The following is an 18,800-nucleotide window of genomic DNA, read 5'->3' on the forward strand; positions in this document are numbered from 1 at the left end:
GTTACTGTGGCAATACCCTTAAAAAAGGTCCTAATATGTACAATAGGTACAGAATCAGTACGTATAAGTATGGTACCAATATTTGCCTTTGAGATACGAATATGTATCTTTGAGGTGCTAATAAGCTTTCTTTAGTACCAATGTGTACCTCTGAGTTATTATAATAAACTCTTTAGGAACAAAGGTGTACGATTTTGGAAGGGTTTTGTGATGGTACATATTTGGAAAAAAATTCTGACAGTGTACATGCATTACAATATTGCATGGGAACAGAGCAATTATGGCATCTCCGTAATATTAGGCTTGTTTAAGTCTAGTTCAGTACATTTTATTTAAGGTTTAGTTAATTTTGATCCCTCTGGATTCTTCCACCCATTTTATTTCTCAAACAGAATCAAAATTCAAGTATTTGTAATATTTAAGAGTTTGTCCAAATATTTTGTTTATTTAAGTCATTAATGTCAATAATGTTAATGGCAATTTCAAATAACAGGGCTGTGTAACTTACCTTGGTTGTAATTTGCCCAATGCAACAACACCTTCAGCTGTTAAGAAATGACACATCCAAAAATTAGGGGTCACTGTTGTGCTGCAGTGGCACTTTTAATAAAACAGACATTTTATCTTCACAACAGCAATGTCTGGACATAAAGAGGAAGAGAAAATTAGGTCAGGACTCTTTTTGCTGGCAGGCTGGTTGTTCTTGTTTGAGTATGGAGTAGTTTTTAAAGCAATCCTGGAAGGGCTATTGGACACAGTGTAGGGAAGACAAAGCGAATGCAAGCATTTGACAGATGACGTTTGAAACAGCAAAAAGAGCCCTGAACGTTCATTTCAATCTTCCTGCACTCTCATTTATTTACAGATAAAATTATTACATTCATTTATTTCACATAGTAACAAAGCTAATCAGTCGTTTTAAAGTCTCTTCTTCATCCATCCAAAACGTTCACATATCACATCTGCATTCAAATACACTATTTTGTCTTTTACCTCTTTCTTTTTCTTACAATTCATGACTAGTTTTCTTAGAACATCCTACTCTTTTGACTTCAATCCCATAAAACAATATTTATAACTATTTACATTAGCAGTATAGCTAATCTCTAACTACACTATCACAAAACCATGTCCTCCAACCCACCCACCCCAACCCATGTATCCCCATCTCCCAAAAAAATCATATTCAGATGAAAAAGCTAAAAAAAGGTAGGGGAAGCAAGATAAAAATTAATTGACTCCCAATGTCTCACAAAACCATCTTCCCCGTTCTAAAAGTGCATGCCTAGATTCAGCAATGAAAAATAACATGTCTGTACAGAAAAAACATTCGCCCCACATTTCAGTCTCATACGTGACGGACGTGAACACAGATCAGGACATTGGCAACGATTCGTCTTGAATTTTGGCAAATATTTAAATGTGTTGAGTGCTTTTAGAAGATCTAAAAGATGGTTCAGACTGGAACGATTAAAGTGGGTCTCTGAGGCAGCAGCTGGTAATGGAGCAGTTTCGGGAAAACTGCCGTAAAAGAGTCAGAGGTGACGAGGACTGGGGTGACCATTATGATAAAGCTTCTGCTTGATGTGCACCATGTTTCCACTGGAATCCTCCAGCTGCCGAAGCTGCGCACGTCTACGGAGATCCCGAAGGTTACAAAACTGTGGCAACCATGACCAGGATGGGGTATCTGTGAGCGATTAATTGAGAAAGTCATTAGCTTATGAGTACTGTCAATGCAATTCGACAAAAAAAAACCCAACATTGAATTCCCTGTGGAGTTTCATACGTTCTTAATGACTTTACTAATAAGATGGTTAGAAATAGAACAAAATGTACAACATCCTACAATAAACCAGCATGTCTACACAACGTGTTAATGGAAACAGCATGTGGGTTGAAGACGGAGGTTGAGATATAGCAGGACCTTGCGAGAGAGCTCCTGAGATGGCCCCGCCCCTCACAACCGGCCCTGTTGGAAGTGTGTCAGTGTGCGTGAAAGAGATGCAATAGGGGTGGGTGGTTATTTATAGCATTTCATGAGTATGCCATCCAACTAGGACTATTGTGAAGGGTATACAAAGGCAGACAGTGAATAAGTTTTTTTTTAAGCCTTATCTAAATCAAAAGAAAGGTACGTTGTAGGAAGAATTGAGTGAAGATACGCTTATGAAAGGGATGCAGGACCTCTGTCGGTGACCTCTAAAAGCTGGGACTGAATTAATGTATGGATATGTATGCATATATATATATATATATATATATATATATATATATATATATATATAAACACATTTGTACCTAAAGGGTACATATTGGTACCTCAAAGGTATATATCTTACCTAAATGGTACATATAAGGCCACTTTAAATGGTTCCTGTCTCGGTGTACAATACAGTATTTTATATATATATATATATATATATATATATATATATATATATATATTTGGTATGTGAGCGCACTCTTACATGTCTCGCCAAGTTGCCTTCTCTTTCCAGCTGCTCTTTGTCTATTTTTAGCACTTGCACAGTGCAAGGGTGCAAGAGCGTGTGCGTACTGGTGGGGGTGGGGGTACAACTGCATTTCCCTCCCACCTTTCTCTCTGTTAGACTCACCTTCACTCCCTATTTTGACAAGGCTAAATGAGGCTGACCCACCACAAACGTCATGATTTCACAGCTGTGGTGCTTTTCACTAGAGGGGCATTCCCAACATTTTGCAGTAGGTTAAAGCCTATGGATGTAGCATCTTCTCTTGAATCAGGACACATTTGGAATACCAACATTTGTATTAAAGGGATAGTTTACCTCAAAATAAAAAATATTTACCCTTATGTTGTTTTAACACAAAATTTGATATTTTGATAAATGATAGTAAGCAGCAGGGCTTTGAACCAGATTTTTTCCCCATTTGGTTCGTTCTGAACAGAAACAGTATTTTAATGTTTCCGGTATTCGGTTCAACCCTAAAATTGGTTAGAACAAAAAATAAAGTTCCAGAAACGGTTAATAACGTTCCATGTCAGCTGTAGGACATACAAATAAGTAGGCTGATCATTAGGACATTAAACTTAAATTATTCTATGAAGTCTACATAATTTTCCTTAAGTCTCTATCTTGTCATCAAACACTAAAAAAAGGCTACATTATGTAAGTGGCATAACTGTAAATTTGTTGCACTTAAACACGTGCACACACACAGACGGAGGACAAACTCCAAACGGCCCTTCGGGAAGAAGATGCAGCATAAACAGTCGCTCCACATAAAGTGAAAATTACGTTGTGTTTCAGTGCTTTATTCGCCAAATGTATTTTACTACAGGATGAGACACAGTAGCGCAACTCTTTCTTAAGTTTATACCTCAAGAGTTTTGATCTTTGAAGGGCATAGGGATAATCACATTTGATTGGAGTTGGACCGGAAACATTCAACCGCATGTGCGTCTGTGCGTACAGAAATTACTCACTTTAGCGCCTAAATAGTTTAAAATCACTTAAGTGTTAACATTTGCAAGCCTTTGAAACATGTGCAAATTATCAACTTTCACCCTATTTAAATTTGCGTATTAATGCACGAATTGCATGCGAGCCGATCGTGGGTAGTGATCTGTACGGATCAACTGCGATCCGTTACACCATTAATTAGTATTAAGTACTTGAGATACTTGGTAGCCTAAGATATTTACATCTTATGATTGAGCATTAGAGACTTTGGCTTGAGTAGGCTACTTGCTGGTGAAGCTTCTCATTTTTCTAGTGACTGGAAGTGAACTTCACCGAGTATTGCAAAGAAATCTTGTCAAAGAACAAAAAAAACGATTCTGATCCGGAACATAAATTTTTTAAGTTTCTGGTTTCGTTTCTGTTCCTTGCAAAACATCAAAAGTTTCTGGTTTGCGCTTCGTGAACCAGTTCAAAGCCTTGGTAAGCACACAGCTGACGACACAACCCATTGATGCTATATGTTTATCCTAGTATTGAGGTTAATGGGTACAACTGTGTGCTTATCATTTATTAAACTATTGTTTTTTGTTTTCCACAGAATAGAAACGTGAGGGTGAGTTAATGATGATTTCTGGGTGAACTATCCCTTTAATGCTATTAAAGGCAAAAGGCATATTGTTTCTGGCCACCCAAGTTCTTTTACCATTACGTTTTTACTGCAGTTTATTCCTATAAGCCACAACATGATGCATCTGTGGAACACAGTGATTGTATTTGAACTAAAAGCAGCGTCTACATCTTTTCCCAGAACATATGTACTTTTTCTCTAACAGTCCATTGCAACTGCTATAAACAACTGCTGTGATTCAGTTACATTCAGTGAATGCCTGCTGTTGATTTCTACAGCCACGCTCTTCATCTTAATGCATTCATTACTGAGGGTGATAATAACAGGGCAGAAAAGGAGTGCTGACAGCTGATGAAAATGTTAAAATAGAGCTGTGTAAATGTTTGGGGACAGAAAACCGAATTTTTGAAAGGTTTGGAAATATATTTATTTACATAAAATTAATACAGTGGGACAGAAATTTTTGAGGATTTAGTCTTATGCAAATTCTGGTATAATATCACTCTATAACACCAACTGTGCTTTATTTAATGACTTTAGCTAATCGTATATATACTAGTATAATTAACGAGTGTAATCTTTATTTCCATTCATTTAGTTTTACTAATGCACCAAACGTTAACAGCACAAACTTTGATAATTTTGCTAGGGCACAGACACTATAAGGCACTTGGTCTGGACAGCAAAGTGTTTCATGTTAATGATTTTATTTTTAACACAGTGATTTGAAGATGTGCTAACATAGAGTAACACATAAAAAGCACAGAAAGAAAACTCAATCTCTTTCCACCTCAAGTTCAAGCACAAAATGTCAACATTCTGTTAAAAATATACTGATTAAATTGTCAAACATGATTTGATGCATTGTGATGTAAAAAAAACCTCCATTAATATCCATAATTTTGGGATGGTCTGAATGGGTCCTAAAAACACGATCTTTGGTCTTTACATCTTTCGAAATATATGCTCTCCCTGTACATTTGGTTACAATGTTCTTTCCACTCACCATAGTAGCGACTGGCTCTCCAGGCCCTCACAGCACAGTGTAAAGCCCCATCCAGCCACAACAACAGCCAGCTGATACAAAACCCCAGCAACAGCCCCAGCATGAGGTCCATCTCCTGTTTGGTCACACTGTCACTCACAAAGTAATTCTCAGATGAGTCCACGAGTGAATGGTCTCCGTCATATGGAATTACATAGTGAATATGATGCCTGTGAATGAGGACAAATGATTTTTAGAATAGGGTAAAGACATTAATAACAACCTTTAACTTAACTTAAAAAATTATATATATGAAGAGTTTCGTTGCAAAACGAGATAAATCCGTTTTAACATTCTTGTCAAAACATGTTTTATTATGTTATCATGTTATTATAATTTGTTTTATGGTGCTACTTAGCCGTATTTTTTAAGTTATGAAGGTTTAAATCAAAACAAACCAACTGCAGTTGCATTGTTATCTCATTTTGCAACAAAACTCTTCATATGTATATATGTGTTGAAAACAACAGATAAGGAAATATACATTTAGGACACTTTATGTCACCTACACAAATCACATTAGGGCAAAAAAGTGCTTTAATAACTCCCGAACAGGGCATACTAAACAAATTTTCTGTACTGGTATTATGGATCTATTTGGAACCAGTTTGTTTTTTGACTTCATACTAGATGCAGTCGTAATTTTTGCAATGTATTATAAAAAATGTGTTTATCTAACTTTTGGTGTCCTATGTGACGAGTTGTTGCAACATGATCTCACAAAGTTCCGTGGGATAGTCACGGAATTTTTTGCTCATTTTTCCATGGCATTCTCACGGATTGGTTACTCAACTGCTTTCTCCTATTTTCAAACCATTGTCACTTCAGTTTAGGGTTAGATTTGGTGTTTGCGTTAGTATGTCACTTTAACTATTGGTTTATACTACTTTTTCTGATGTATTCTTTTATATTTTCTATACTTTAAACAATTGTCGCCTGGGGTTGGGGTTAGAGTTGGGTTTGGGTAAAGATGTCATTTTATGTAAATTTAACCCTAAACCGAAGCGACAATGGTAAGAAAATAGGACAAAACAGTTGAGTAACCAATCTGCCACAGAAAAATGCGGAGATCTGTGATAATGCCACAGAAAAATGAGTAAAAAATTCTGTGACTATGCCACGGAAGAAGCTGTCAAATGAAAAAAAATACTGAGACTAAACATTTAAATATAAAGTAACACATATATTTAAGTGTGATAGAAGAAAGTAATAATACAGATTTAGGTTAATGGAAATTATTGTCCTACAGAAAGTTACAGAAACACACATGGCAAGAAAATAACTTGCATTAAGAGCTTGTCTGTGATCAATATGTGTAAAGAGTAACCAATATATATATATATATATATATATATATATATATATATATATATATATATATATATATATATATATATATATATATATATATATATATATATATATATATATATATATCCATATAGGGCCGGTTTCCCGTACAGGGATTAGTCTTAGACTAAAAAAATTGAAGATCTGTCCAAACTGAAAACAACTTGCACTGACATATCTTAAAATACATCAGTGCCTTTTGTTTGCCTCAAAATACAGACAAGTAATGGTTTTGGTAAGGCATGTTTGTTAAAACTGTATTTCCTAATTAAACTAAGGTCTAAACCACCACATAAAGCTTTATGCAGAAAAAACTAACTCATGCTTTATTTCTGCAAATTACCAAGACACTGAGCAAGTTTTCACTAAACACAGTTCAATAACTCAATAATTTGGTCCTGATATATGACACAGAAAACTATGTTACATAAGTGAATGTTGCTGCTGTAATAATGTATGTAGTCTGGTTTATAAAGTAATTTTGTATTATATTTTTGACTAACCAACATTTAGGAACATTATTAAAGCATACACTACTTATATAGATGAAAACTATTTTAATTTGACCCCATTAACATTCTCATCTAAATGTTTTAACATAAACAACAAGTGATGAACTGACATAGCAGTTTGTGATTAAACAGAGGCAACAATGCTGCATGTGAAAGTAATTTTCTGTGATTTACTGTTAAAATCATCCTACATTATGTAAAAGTATAACCTTGATAAATGTAATATTGTCTCATAAGGTCATGTCAAAGATTGAAATTATAGTGAAATCAATGGTTGAAATCAAACTTTGATGCTCATATTATGAGACTTGGGAGGATCACATATAGGCCTAAGATATATAGAATAGGAAACAAAGAGTATATTTCATAATAACATAAGATATGCTATCAAAAAGAAACAAATGCAATTTAAAAGGGCCACCTAATCTTTGTATTTTTTACACATAAACTAAGCCTATTTTGTATTACACTCCTCAAAACCACAAACTGCTTTTGCATATTTACTTCAATTACCATACATATAAACTCTTCAATTTCAACGTTTTGCAATTGTGTGGCATAAAAAATATCAAAAAGAACAGCATCTCAAGCTGTGACTAGGAGAAAATCACACCTTGATACGCAGAAAGAAAAAACACAAGCTGAGAAATCAAGGAGATTCTCATACAGGCAACACCGACGCAAAGCAACCTAGCTAGCTCCGATATATTGATAACCATACGAATTAACGGCCGAAAATATGACACAAAAACCACGAATACCTCAAGGCCTGTCATGTGACGATCTCCCAATAAATAAATGAAAAGCTAAAGCACAGACAGTCTCTCGAAGCCTAAAGAATGGTTCAGGCCTAAAAGCTGTGGGTATAGATGCACCATTTAATCCTATCGTAATAATAAGATGCTATTAATTATTATCCTTTTTTACCTTCCACAGTTGCAATGACAGACGCGGTCTTCCCCTCGTAAATGCGGTAAGATGTAGTTGTGAAAGCGGTCCAGGAGTGCGTTCATGTCCATTAAACACGCTATCGCCTGCAAAGAACCATTCGAGTCAACCGGGACATGACAAGCAGTATTGGCACACAGCAACCGCTACATGACCTGGTACTGTGACCACTGCAGGGGGAAATACACATTGATACATGTCCATATCAGCCAATAATAGAAACATTGTCTTAACTAGATTTTAAGTGGACTTCACGTACTTCAGTGCTTTTCTAAACCCCCGTTTCACTTTAAAGCATGACAGAAATTGACATTTGAAAGCTGTAAATGAAAATGTGACAGACTTACCATTACAACTGAAGCACCGAGGATCATAAAAATCATGGTGGTTGTGATCATATGCATCAAAACTTCAGAACCCGCCTTTCCTCTTCCACCAGTCTTTTCAACAAATCCGCCTAAACTAAAAACATGCCGTCCCGGGAGAAGACGCTCATGGATGCGCCCTTGCACCTACACCTGCCTCTCAGTCCGAAACTGGAAGATGCTCTTGAGGTGCATATGGCAGTGCTCACCAGATCTCGCTATCCAAATGTATTAGCCTACAAACACAGTCTTCAACCAAATCCAGTGATACGATCCTGTACCCCAATGCTGCAGATGAATCCGCCTCAGCTGTGTGGTTCGGTATCGTCGTGGGAGGGTGCTGAGATTCTCCTGGTCTTATTACTGATGCTATGGTCTCTCTCCTCCTTTGCGCTCCAACACCGTTGAAATGTGGTGCAAGGCCAGGGATAGCTAGTTCTTCAATGTTCCAGTTTCATTCACGTGTTCTTGGCAAACCGTGGATTGATCGTCGTCAAGGATTTATTTGCAGAAATGTTTCAAGTAGTTCGCATTACACGTCTCCTGTGATCCGCATTCTGTACGCCGTTTGTTCGTGCGACGGGCTTTTCTGAGGCACCAGAAGACAAGACCCTTCTTTCCTAAAATCCATTTGGGTTTATGCAGCATCTGCCATTCCAGCTTTATACCTTTCGATGTCGTCCACGGCAGCCAGGAGCGTTCCCGTGGCCGTGCGTGAGCGTGTGTGAGAGGGGGAGAGAGAGAGCGAGCGCGCAAGAGAGATGGAGAGGGGTGGGTGGGCTGGGAGTGGTAGAAGAGTCTGACTAATTCACTTTTCCAGTAAAAACATGGCTGATCTATTTCAATTAATGAAATGCATTTTAAAGGACAGGCATCCCCCGAGGAGCGTGTAGTTTTTCGCAACCCATCCTCACGCCCACTCGCACGCGCTCTGCAGTTCATATCGCGCCATTTCGTGATGTGCAGCATCTTTAAGCGACCTTCTATTCCCTGATGCTCTGCGCGTTAACTAACACGTGTATAAGCCTTGACAGATACACAGCCCTGACTGTTAGACAGAAATTCAGGTTGGTGCACTTCAGTATCTCTGTTACCAGATTCCTTCTGTGCTTCTTTGCAACATAATTATGAACAGAATGTTTGAAAACTTAGGAGGCTAGGGTTACATTACATACGACCCATCTTTATCTCTGAAGGTCATGCCATGATGCCCTCGACATTCAGCGGCAACCCATTTCAGCACCCTGGAGAGCAGCCAGATTTACTGCTGACCACTATCAAACGCGCTCTCTCTCTCTCTCTCTCTCTCTCTCTCTCTCTCTCTCTCTCTCTCTCTCTCTCTCTCTCTCCTCGCTCTCTTTCACTCTCATCCTTCACTAACTAGCACAATGTAAGGCAATTAGTTTCCCTGAAAATTGGATATTGATTGCTTTGAATATTTTTTGCAATTGCTAATCCTATAATAAACACAATGAAATAGTCTTGATCTTAGAATCCTATGTATGATTTATGACTTGATTTTACAAGATTAATTGGCCACGAAGGTGACTGTGATTTATTTTTCTAGTCTACTCAGTTATATTTAAAAGAAAGAAAAGAAAGAAGAGAAAAATAAGCAAGGAAAAGACTTTACACACAAAGTATGGCTTTCATTTCTGTTTTTTATGGGGGTAAAATATATTTTAAGTCTAATTGCACTTGTTTTTGAGATTGAGTGAGTTCATATACCCCAGTGAGTAAAAAAATAGGTTTAAATGTGATCACATTACTTTGGTAGGTTTTTTGTATTGATACTACTAATAAACGTCACATTTATTATAATAATTATGATACATTTGTCAATTCATTCACATCTTTTTCATATACTCGACAGCATGCACATCTTAATTATTTGATGCTGACAGATCTGGTTCCTGTTGTTAAACAAAGCTACAAAAATTACACAAATTAAACCAGGTAAGTATTTTTTCTTTGTCATTTGCATATGGTCTGTCAAGAATGTGTCTCTTAAAAAATACTCAGAAAATATATATTTTTTGTAATATAACATTTATCAATCATGGTATCTTATCTTAATGGTAAAGCATCCAGAGTTAATTTATGTGTAAATTCAATTGTTAAAACTAGAATCTTCATTATATCTGGAATATCCCGTTTCAAAAGTAAAACCGGACTTTATTGTACACTGTTGACATACTATTATACATAATTATGCCATGCTGTATTTCTCATGGATTTTTAGAATTAATATTTTAGTTATTTTTTAATGGATTATATATTCTTTAAAAAATTATTGATATACATACAACTTTAATTTGTACAACCTTATTTTAGTCGTAACATCACATTATACTTTATTGCGCTTATAACCTAATTAGTTGTTTTAACGTTTTCTTTAACTTATCGTTGAAACTGTCAAAATGTTTAGCTAAACATTATAAATGAAAAACGGGCTTAGGTCATCTTTAAAAAAAAACGTACGTTTTTAATTTACTTAAGATAAATATTTGCATAATTGTGAGTCTTTTGTTTACTACGTGCGTCGCAATGTTACCTTTTCCTTGATGTCGTTTACTTCACGCTGTCCATTTATCAACGTCATTTCCGCTGCAGATGCGGCGACTTCAAAATATATCGCTGTATTTCATTAATAAATAATAGAAACACGTTTATTTTATCACATCTGAGTATGTACAGAAACACCCATTAATAGTCAAAGGTAAAGGAAACCTTTCAATTTTAACGGACTGAAATTAAACTTAGCTGTTAGCAAACGGACTACCCTGTTATTTGTGTAACGTCACACGGTCACAGCTGACTGACAGAGATTTAAAATGTTAAACTTGCTATTTAAAGTTAACTTTTATCATTTGCTTGTGTACACAGCTGACATTTCACACCCCACCAAAGAGGTACAAACAAAAACAAAGTTTTTTTGTCATTCATTTGAAAGTATCAATTAAAAACTCTCTAGTTCCAGTAAATAATGTGTATTGATATTAACGCTAATGATTAATATTTACCACGTTTAATTGCTGTGCAATTTTCCCTTTTTTCCAGAATGATAAAGAGTTTACCCAAAGATGTTCAAGCACAACTGCGCTCTGGCATAACAATCTTCTCATTACAGCAGTGTATAGAGGAACTCATATTAAACAGCATTGACTCCGGAGCAACATGTGTTGCTGTCAAAATAGATGTAGCTGCCTTCAAAGTGCAGGTGATCGACAACGGCTCAGGAATGTGTCGAGAAGACATTGAGAAAGTAGGAATCAGATACAACACAAGCAAATGCAGTACAGTACAAGATCTGGATAACCTCCGCTTTTATGGGTTCAGGGGTGAGGCCATTTCCAGCATTGTCTCTCTTGCTGAGGTGGTTGAAATAAACTCTAGAACTAAGCAGACTGCAAAAACCTACGTTAAAAGATTTAATGAGACAAAAGAATCAGATGTTTTTGAAGCACAGACTGTTCGCCCGTCCGCAGGGACAACCGTGTCAGTCTACAACCTCTTCCACAACATGCCAGTCAGAAGAAAAAGAGTAGATGACGTTTTAGAGACTGAACGTATCCGTAAGAGAATGGAGGCCATATCTTTAATGCATCCATCTGTGTCCTTCACATTAAAAAAAGAAAACTCTTCCCAAATGATAGTACAGCTTTCCAAAACAAGTAATACCTTTTACAGGTTTGTTCAGATTCACGGCTTGAGTCGAGCCCAAAAACTTGGAGAGGTCAGTTATGCTCATGAGCAGTTTGAAATGACAGGTCACATTGGTCGTGAGGGTCACTACAACAACAGCTTACAATTTTTATACGTAAACGGGAGGCTTCTTTTGAAGACACGCATTCATAAAATACTCAACAGTCTTTTGAAGAAAGTGAGCTGCACAGCTAGACAAAACAACAGCCCAAATTCATCCGCATTGACATCAAGTCCTAAACAAAGGGGTGGGATGGATCTATATGGAGTCTATGTTTTAAATATCAAATGTCACTACTCTGAATATGACATATGCCTAGAACCAGCCAAGTCCCTTATCGAGTTCAAAGACTGGGATAATGTTCTAATCTGCATTGAGGAAGGAGTAAAATCATTCCTCGCTAAAGAAAACCTAGTGACGGAGTCTTCCGTGAATGACATTGATGGTCCAACTGGTAGTCAAGACCCAGTGAGGAGTGTAAAGACCCCTGCAGAAGAACGAAACATTAACGAAACACATGAAGCATATAAAGCTCTGACTGAGAAAAATGATGATATGGAAGTCTCTGGTGGTGTTCAAATGCTGAAGCAATCTACACCAAACACAAAAGGTTACCCCAGTGAAGAATCAGAGACGGTTCAAAGTTTCAGTTTGCCCATACAGACCACATTACCAGTTGTTAACAATAGCAAAAATGATGAAATACTTGACCAACATGTAAATGAAATCTGTACAGATAGTGACTCAACGGTTGGGACAGAGACAGAAGGCAACAGTGACAAGATTTCAGTTTTGTACTTCAATACTTCATCCATGAAAGATGAAAGATGGGTGGAGGATAGTTTGAAGCAATTCAGTCTGTCGAACAAACTTCATCCACGAAAGAGAAAATTGCCATTAAATGACACTGCAAGAGCCGAACAGGATTGCCATGTTTTTTATGGTCCCAGTTCAAAGAGCGTCAGAACTGCAGCATGCCGTAAATTAACTCTGTCTTTTGAAACTGGATCTCTTGACAAGTTCAGAAGGTTGTTCGGGAAGGATGGTGATAAAAAACAACTGTCTATGGACAAAAGCAGTATTTTATACCCAGAGCCCTTTATAAATTCAAATGACCTCTCTGTTGGTTTTACTGGGCTAGAGTACACCGACAGGCCAGTACTAATGGACATTAAAGATACCGTATCTGCACATACTACAAGTTCTGCTAAATCTTCACCAAGGAACAAAGAAGACAATATATCATTGAATGTTAAACGTTCGCATTTAAAACGTGACAAAGAGACATTACACCAGCATCAGCCATCACACGAGGCTAGGACAAGGGCAGAATGGCTCATTAATGAAACTTTGTCTTGTCCAGATGTGCAAGACTTTTTTTCTGATAAGATGTCTCCTGTCGATTCCATGTCTTTTGAATTAGAACAAAGATCCTTGGGAAACGATCAGGGAAAACTTCTTGAATATGAATCTTCTGATTTAGCCGATCCTTGTACAGAAAATCCAGACATTGATCTGATTGAACAGGGCACAAAAATCACTTCTGCTTTAGAAGATTCACACCTCTGCAACCCGTGTATGACTTCCTTTGGAGGAAGTGTTAACACCGCTTATGAAGTTGGGATAACCTCTGAGCATAATCCACTGTCTAACAGTGCAAAAGATGAATGGCAGACTATAAATGAAAGTCGTGAAGAAGCAATCCCAGTTTCCAGCAACTGGCTGGCCCATTATGACAATTCTTTAGGTAAGCTGGTTTACATTAACCAGGTTACAGGGCTCAGCAAATACAACTCTCCTCCTGTGGAGGAGGCTCAAGTGCCATGTACCACAGATATTACTAACATGATGGTTAGCGTAATTTCAAAAACAGGTAGGAATAATGCAGGGGACACTATTTTATCTTTAAATCATAGAAAGCTTTATAAAAATATGTATATATGTATTATAATCCGCTTTTCTCTGCTCATAGGATTTGAGTACAGGTGTTATCCATTTCAGACAAATATTGTACTTCCCTTTCTGCCCAAGCCCAGAGCAGAGAGAGCTCTTTGCTCATTGACAGACAACAGAGGTACAAATTTATATAGAATGCAGCATATAGGCTCAAAACTTTGGATTTCACCTTTACTAATTGTCTTTTTTCTTTTTTTAAGAGGATGTCCAAGGTCCAAATTCACTTTCAGCCCTGTTTTCAGAATGGACCAACCCAGTGTTTATAAGACCTCCAGAGGTTCGTTTTTTCTTTCACTTATATTGCCACCATGAGTTTTCGTTTTTAAAGAACATACACTTATTTCCAATTAATTCTAAAAAGGTTGCTTTGGATGTAACCAGTGGACAAGCGGAGGGCCTTGCTGTGAAAATCCACAACATTCTTTACCCCTGCCGGTTTACCAAGAATATGATCCACACGATGAAAGCAAGTATTTCCCCTCTATCCTTTTTGTGCTCGACACTTACAATACCTTTAGTAAAAACTACTTGTTTTAAATGAAAATGAATTTCAAGTTTGTTTTTACCTCAGGTCATCAATCAAGTGGACAAGAAGTTTCTTGCTTGTTTAATAAATACAGCAGAGCATGAAGTGTCTGAAAGCAGTAACAATGAAGGTGACATTACATTGAAAATCATTACATTGAACTGCATGCCATTGTTTTAAACACATGTTGTTGTTTTTTCCCTTTGCAGGAAATCTTCTTGTGTTGGTTGATCAACATGCTGCCCATGAAAGAGTCCGACTGGAGGCGTTGGTGCTGGGTAAATGTAGTGACTGTCCATATTTTAAAAAATGATTCTGTGACTAGTCCGATAAGAAAGCATATATTATAACTTGAAGGGCACCTATTATGCAAAATCATAATGTTTGGAAATAATGTGTGTTAGCAGTGTGTGAACACAACCACCCTACAATGAAAAAAATCCACCCGCTCATTAAACCATTGCAGTCTCATTAGACATGCCGTTTTGATTTTCTTATCAATGTGAGGTCACATTGATTAAACCCTGCCCACTTACAGTCCTGCATTACCATAGTTTCCACAATCAGCAAGTTGTACTCTGTCCACTAGATACTATTGTCTCAGACTGTATCAATCAGATCTATTTTAATTGAAAGCGCTCACTGTCTGTTTGTAAAGTTCGGAATACACTGCAGGATTTTTGCACTCCTATAAGGTCATACCTTATCACACTGACCACCGATAAAGAGCCACGATCACAGAAATCGTGATTGTTGTTTCACGATTGCAATCTTTCGTCTGGGACAGCCAAAAATCGTGCAATGTATCTTGGGCTTAAGGCAGTGAGGAGCAGTAGTTCATGGTTGCTAAACCATTCTCTGTAAGCATGTGAAAAAATAGGTCATTACAAATTTGACTCCCCTTGTGATGTCAGAAGGGGATAATACTGCCCCTTAATCTGCACTTGAAGAGTTTCGTTGCAAAACGAGATAAATCCATTTTTTAACATTTTTGTCAAAACATGTTTATTATTATGTTATCATGTTATTATTTTGTTTTATGGTGCTACTTAGCTGTATTTTTTAAGTTATGAAGGTTTAAATCAAAACAAACCAACTGCACTTGCATTGAAATTAATTGGAATGCAGAACCAAAAAACGATTTCTGAAAAATTAACAAAACGGTGGTTATCTCCTTTTGCAACGAAACTCTTCACTTAATCTAACCAATGTACTGCCGTTTAGTGCAGAGATAAACTCATTTGCATTTAAAAGGACACAGCCAAAAAGGGAACATTTTTGCTCACACCTACAAAGTGGCAATTTTAACATGCTATAATAAATTATCTATATGGTATTTTGAGCTAGAACTTCCCATATGTACTCTGGGGACACCAAAGATTTATTTGACATCTATCTTAAAAAAGTCTTGTGAAATGTCCCCTTTAAAGGGACACTCCACTTTTTTTGAAAATATACCCATTTTCCAGCTCCCCTATAGAGTAAAACACTGATTTTAACTGTTTTGGAATCCATTCAGCTGATTTCTGGGTCTGGCGCTACCACTTTTAGCATAGCTTAGCATTATCAATTGAATTTGATTAGACCATTAGAATCACACCAAAAAATGGTACCACAGAAAAGTCCTTGATTATTACGCCAGAATGAGAGTATAGTTCAAGCTGTATCTGCCTAGAAAATCTCAACTTTTAATTTTCTGTCGGTCTTAGTACACAATGTAACTACAGAAGAGTAAAGTTTTAAATAGGAAAATATCCAAACTGTTTTGTTTTTTTTTTTGCGCGATGCTAATGGTCCAATCAGATTCAATGGATTATGCTAAGCTATGCTAAAAGTGGTAGCGCCAGACCCAGATATCATCTGAATGGATTCCAAAAAGGTATAAAGTCTAATGTTTAACTCTAGGGGAGCTGGAAAATGAGTGTCCCTTTAACTCCAGATGCGCACCAGTAATGTTTCTTTGTCACAAATTTCAAGTAGGAATATTACTCGGTTAAAACTCATTAACATTCTCTTCATGCTGCTGCTTGTTTGGTGCAGACTCCTACGAGGATGATCCAGACACACCTGGAAAAAAGAGGCTGTGTTCCTCGATTGTAACTCCACCCTTGGAGATTAGTGTGACAGAGGAAGATATGAGACTTCTGAGGTCAGTGCAGCTGCTGTCTGGATTCAACATTCCTGACTACACCATCATCATGTCCCTGAAACCTACATGTGTCTTCAATGAGTTCTGCACTGAATTAATGGTTCTATAAATATCTCTTGTCCTTGAAGGTCTTGTCAGGCTTTTCTGAGGGGTCTTGCTTTAGATGTGAGCTTCCTGAAGAGTGAGTCACTAAATGTGTTATTGGAGAGACTTCCCACATGTTTCATAGAGAAAGAGAATGCAGAGCTCCGGCGTGGAAGGCAGTCTATAATTAAAACCATTGCAGAGGTTAAGCTCACTTATTTAATATTCAGTGATGTTTTTATGTAGTTTAGAAACATACATTTGTTTTCTCTTATTAAACAGTATCTTTTGTTTTGCAGGACTACCTACGAGAACAAATTGAGGTGAGCCAGGATGTTGAATTAATTTGTTTCTAATATGTACCTACTGAAAAATCCAGCTAAGACCAGCACAAGCTGGTGAGCTGGTTTTAGCTGGTCTCCAGCTTGGTTTTAGCTGGTTTTGCTGGTGTAGGAAGCTGGTCTAGCTGTGTTTTGGTCACTTTTTAAGCTGGTCTAGCTGGACTTAGCTGGTCAGGCTGGAAGACCAGCTGGCCCACCAGCATGACCAGCTTTTTCATGCTGGGAGGACCAGCTTAGACCTTATACCAGCTAAAACCAGCTACCAGCTTATGGTGGTCTTAGCTGGATTTTTCAGTAGGGTAAACAAATCAAATGTGACCCCACTTGTGAAATCCCGGCTAATCAAAGTTTCATTACAGTCATTGAGCTTACTTTAATTTTGATCTTTGACATGGCCTTCAATATTAAAGATATCAAGGTTATATTTTCACATAATGTTCTTTACATAATATATGTAGAAAATCGTAAATCACAAAATGAGGACTTTAGCTGGGTTTTCACAGGCTGGATTGCAAATGGTCTTCTTGTAGATTTAAAGTTTAAAGGGGACATCATGAAAATCTGACTATTTTCATGTTTAAGTTCTATAATTGGTTCCCCAGTGCTTCTACCAACCTATAAAATCTGAAAAAGAACAACCCAGTAACTTAGTTTTGGCAAACCATTCTCTGCAAGCATGTGAAAAAATAGGAAAATAAAAATTTGACTCCCCTTGTGATGTCAGATAATACCACCCCTTAATCTGCACTATCCAACCAACGCGTCATTTAGTGCAGACATCAACTCATTTGCATTTAAAAGGACACACCCAAAAACGGCACATTTGTGCACACACCTACAAAGTGGCAATTTTAACATGTTATAAAAAATTATCTATATGGTGTTTTGAGCTAGAACTTCACATACGTACTCTGGGGACACCAAAGATATATTTGACATCTTAAAAAGTCCCCTTTAAGGGATTTAATGGGTTTCATTCTTTTGTTTCACATTTGCAGCTTCTGCGCTCAACAGGAAGAGTGAGAGGAACGCTGCCTTTAACAGTTCATAATGTACTTGCTTCACAAGCTTGTCATGGTTAGTGTATAAAACAAAAAAATATATATTTTTATATAAAAATTGCAATGTGTCTAAACAATTTCATGCCGATTTTAATAGTAATATGTGATTTAAATTTACAGGAGCAATTAAGTTCAATCACATTCTGAGTAAAGAGGAATGTTGTAGTCTGGTGAGCTCGCTCTCCTCTTGTCAGCTTCCCTTCCAATGTGCCCATGGCAGACCTTCCATTGTCCCACTTGCAGATCTTCACCACTTAGAAGATCAGCAGGTACAAATCCCCTCTTGAATGTGCTACTTTAGGACAGTTTTAAATAGGTTTGAATAAAGACTTAATAACACTGTGCAATATCCACCCTGTGTCCATAATGATTTTTATTCAAGAATATAGTACTATATATAAAACACTTAAGCGTGTATGTTAATAGTAATGTTTTACATGCCTACAGGATCTTCCCAAACCAAATCTGAGGAAACTGAGAAGAATGTACAAGTCATGGCAACTCTATGGAAAAGATAAATCTCTTTCACAAAACTAAGCATGAATTTAGAAACAAAACGTTCTGCGCTTTACATTTTGTGTTAAATTAATTACTTAAATAAAGAATGTCTACTTCTATTTATTGTCATTTTCATCAAATATTAAAAACAATAAAAATAAATAAATATAACGGCTTTTATTTTG

At 36.9% G+C, this 18,800-nt stretch overlaps 2 protein-coding genes across 5 annotated transcripts; one reads left to right on the forward strand and one right to left on the reverse strand.

The window, feature by feature from the left end:
• Positions 1-577: 577 nt before the first annotated feature.
• Positions 578-9,069, reverse strand: tmem240a (transmembrane protein 240a). Of its 2 annotated transcripts, none has more exons than XM_055187634.2 (4): positions 8,277-9,069; positions 7,909-8,015; positions 5,081-5,289; positions 578-1,690 (listed from the first exon to the last, which is right to left on the reverse strand). In XM_055187634.2, exons 1-4 carry the CDS (start codon positions 8,331-8,333, stop codon positions 1,536-1,538), a joined length of 528 nt encoding a protein of 175 aa, XP_055043609.1. In that variant the 5' UTR covers positions 8,334-9,069; the 3' UTR covers positions 578-1,535. The 2 variants fall into 2 exon arrangements, with proteins under 2 accessions (XP_055043609.1, XP_055043610.1); XM_055187635.2 differs by having other exon boundaries at positions 7,909-8,099.
• Positions 9,070-10,211: 1,142 nt separating this feature from the next.
• On the forward strand, positions 10,212-18,734 carry mlh3 (mutL homolog 3 (E. coli)). Of its 3 annotated transcripts, none has more exons than XM_073875270.1 (14): positions 10,212-10,250; positions 11,181-11,206; positions 11,355-13,873; positions 13,973-14,074; positions 14,157-14,233; positions 14,318-14,422; positions 14,528-14,612; positions 14,692-14,760; positions 16,523-16,631; positions 16,760-16,919; positions 17,015-17,038; positions 18,055-18,133; positions 18,238-18,386; positions 18,565-18,734. In XM_073875270.1, the coding sequence occupies exons 3-14, from the start codon at positions 11,356-11,358 to the stop codon at positions 18,652-18,654; spliced, it is 3,567 nt and encodes a 1,188-aa protein (XP_073731371.1). In that variant the 5' UTR covers positions 10,212-10,250; positions 11,181-11,206; position 11,355; the 3' UTR covers positions 18,655-18,734. The 3 variants fall into 3 exon arrangements, with proteins under 3 accessions (XP_073731371.1, XP_055043605.2, XP_055043602.2); XM_055187627.2 differs by lacking the exon at positions 10,212-10,250 and adding an exon at positions 10,816-11,013; XM_055187630.2 differs by lacking the exons at positions 10,212-10,250; positions 11,181-11,206 and adding an exon at positions 10,815-11,013.
• Positions 18,735-18,800: the final 66 nt, after the last annotated feature.

This window comes from Misgurnus anguillicaudatus, chromosome 13 (assembly GCF_027580225.2).
Source record: "Misgurnus anguillicaudatus chromosome 13, ASM2758022v2, whole genome shotgun sequence".
Taxonomy (NCBI): Eukaryota; Metazoa; Chordata; class Actinopteri; order Cypriniformes; family Cobitidae; genus Misgurnus; species Misgurnus anguillicaudatus.

Excerpts from the sequence above, each read along its gene's own strand:
- tmem240a (XM_055187634.2), bottom strand. The coding sequence starts at position 8,333 with ATGCATATGATCACAACCACCATGATTTTTATGATCCTCGGTGCTTCA. Across the intron at positions 8,016-8,276 it reads TCGGTGCTTCAGTTGTAATG|GCGATAGCGTGTTTAATGGA; the intron begins GTAAGTCTGTCA and ends GGTTCTTTGCAG. Across the intron at positions 1,691-5,080 it reads GAGAGCCAGTCGCTACTATG|ATACCCCATCCTGGTCATGG; the intron begins GTGAGTGGAAAG and ends AATCGCTCACAG.
- mlh3 (XM_073875270.1), top strand. The coding sequence starts at position 11,356 with ATGATAAAGAGTTTACCCAAAGATGTTCAAGCACAACTGCGCTCTGGC. Across the intron at positions 17,039-18,054 it reads ACCTACGAGAACAAATTGAG|CTTCTGCGCTCAACAGGAAG; the intron begins GTGAGCCAGGAT and ends TCACATTTGCAG. Across the intron at positions 18,134-18,237 it reads TGCTTCACAAGCTTGTCATG|GAGCAATTAAGTTCAATCAC; the intron begins GTTAGTGTATAA and ends TTAAATTTACAG.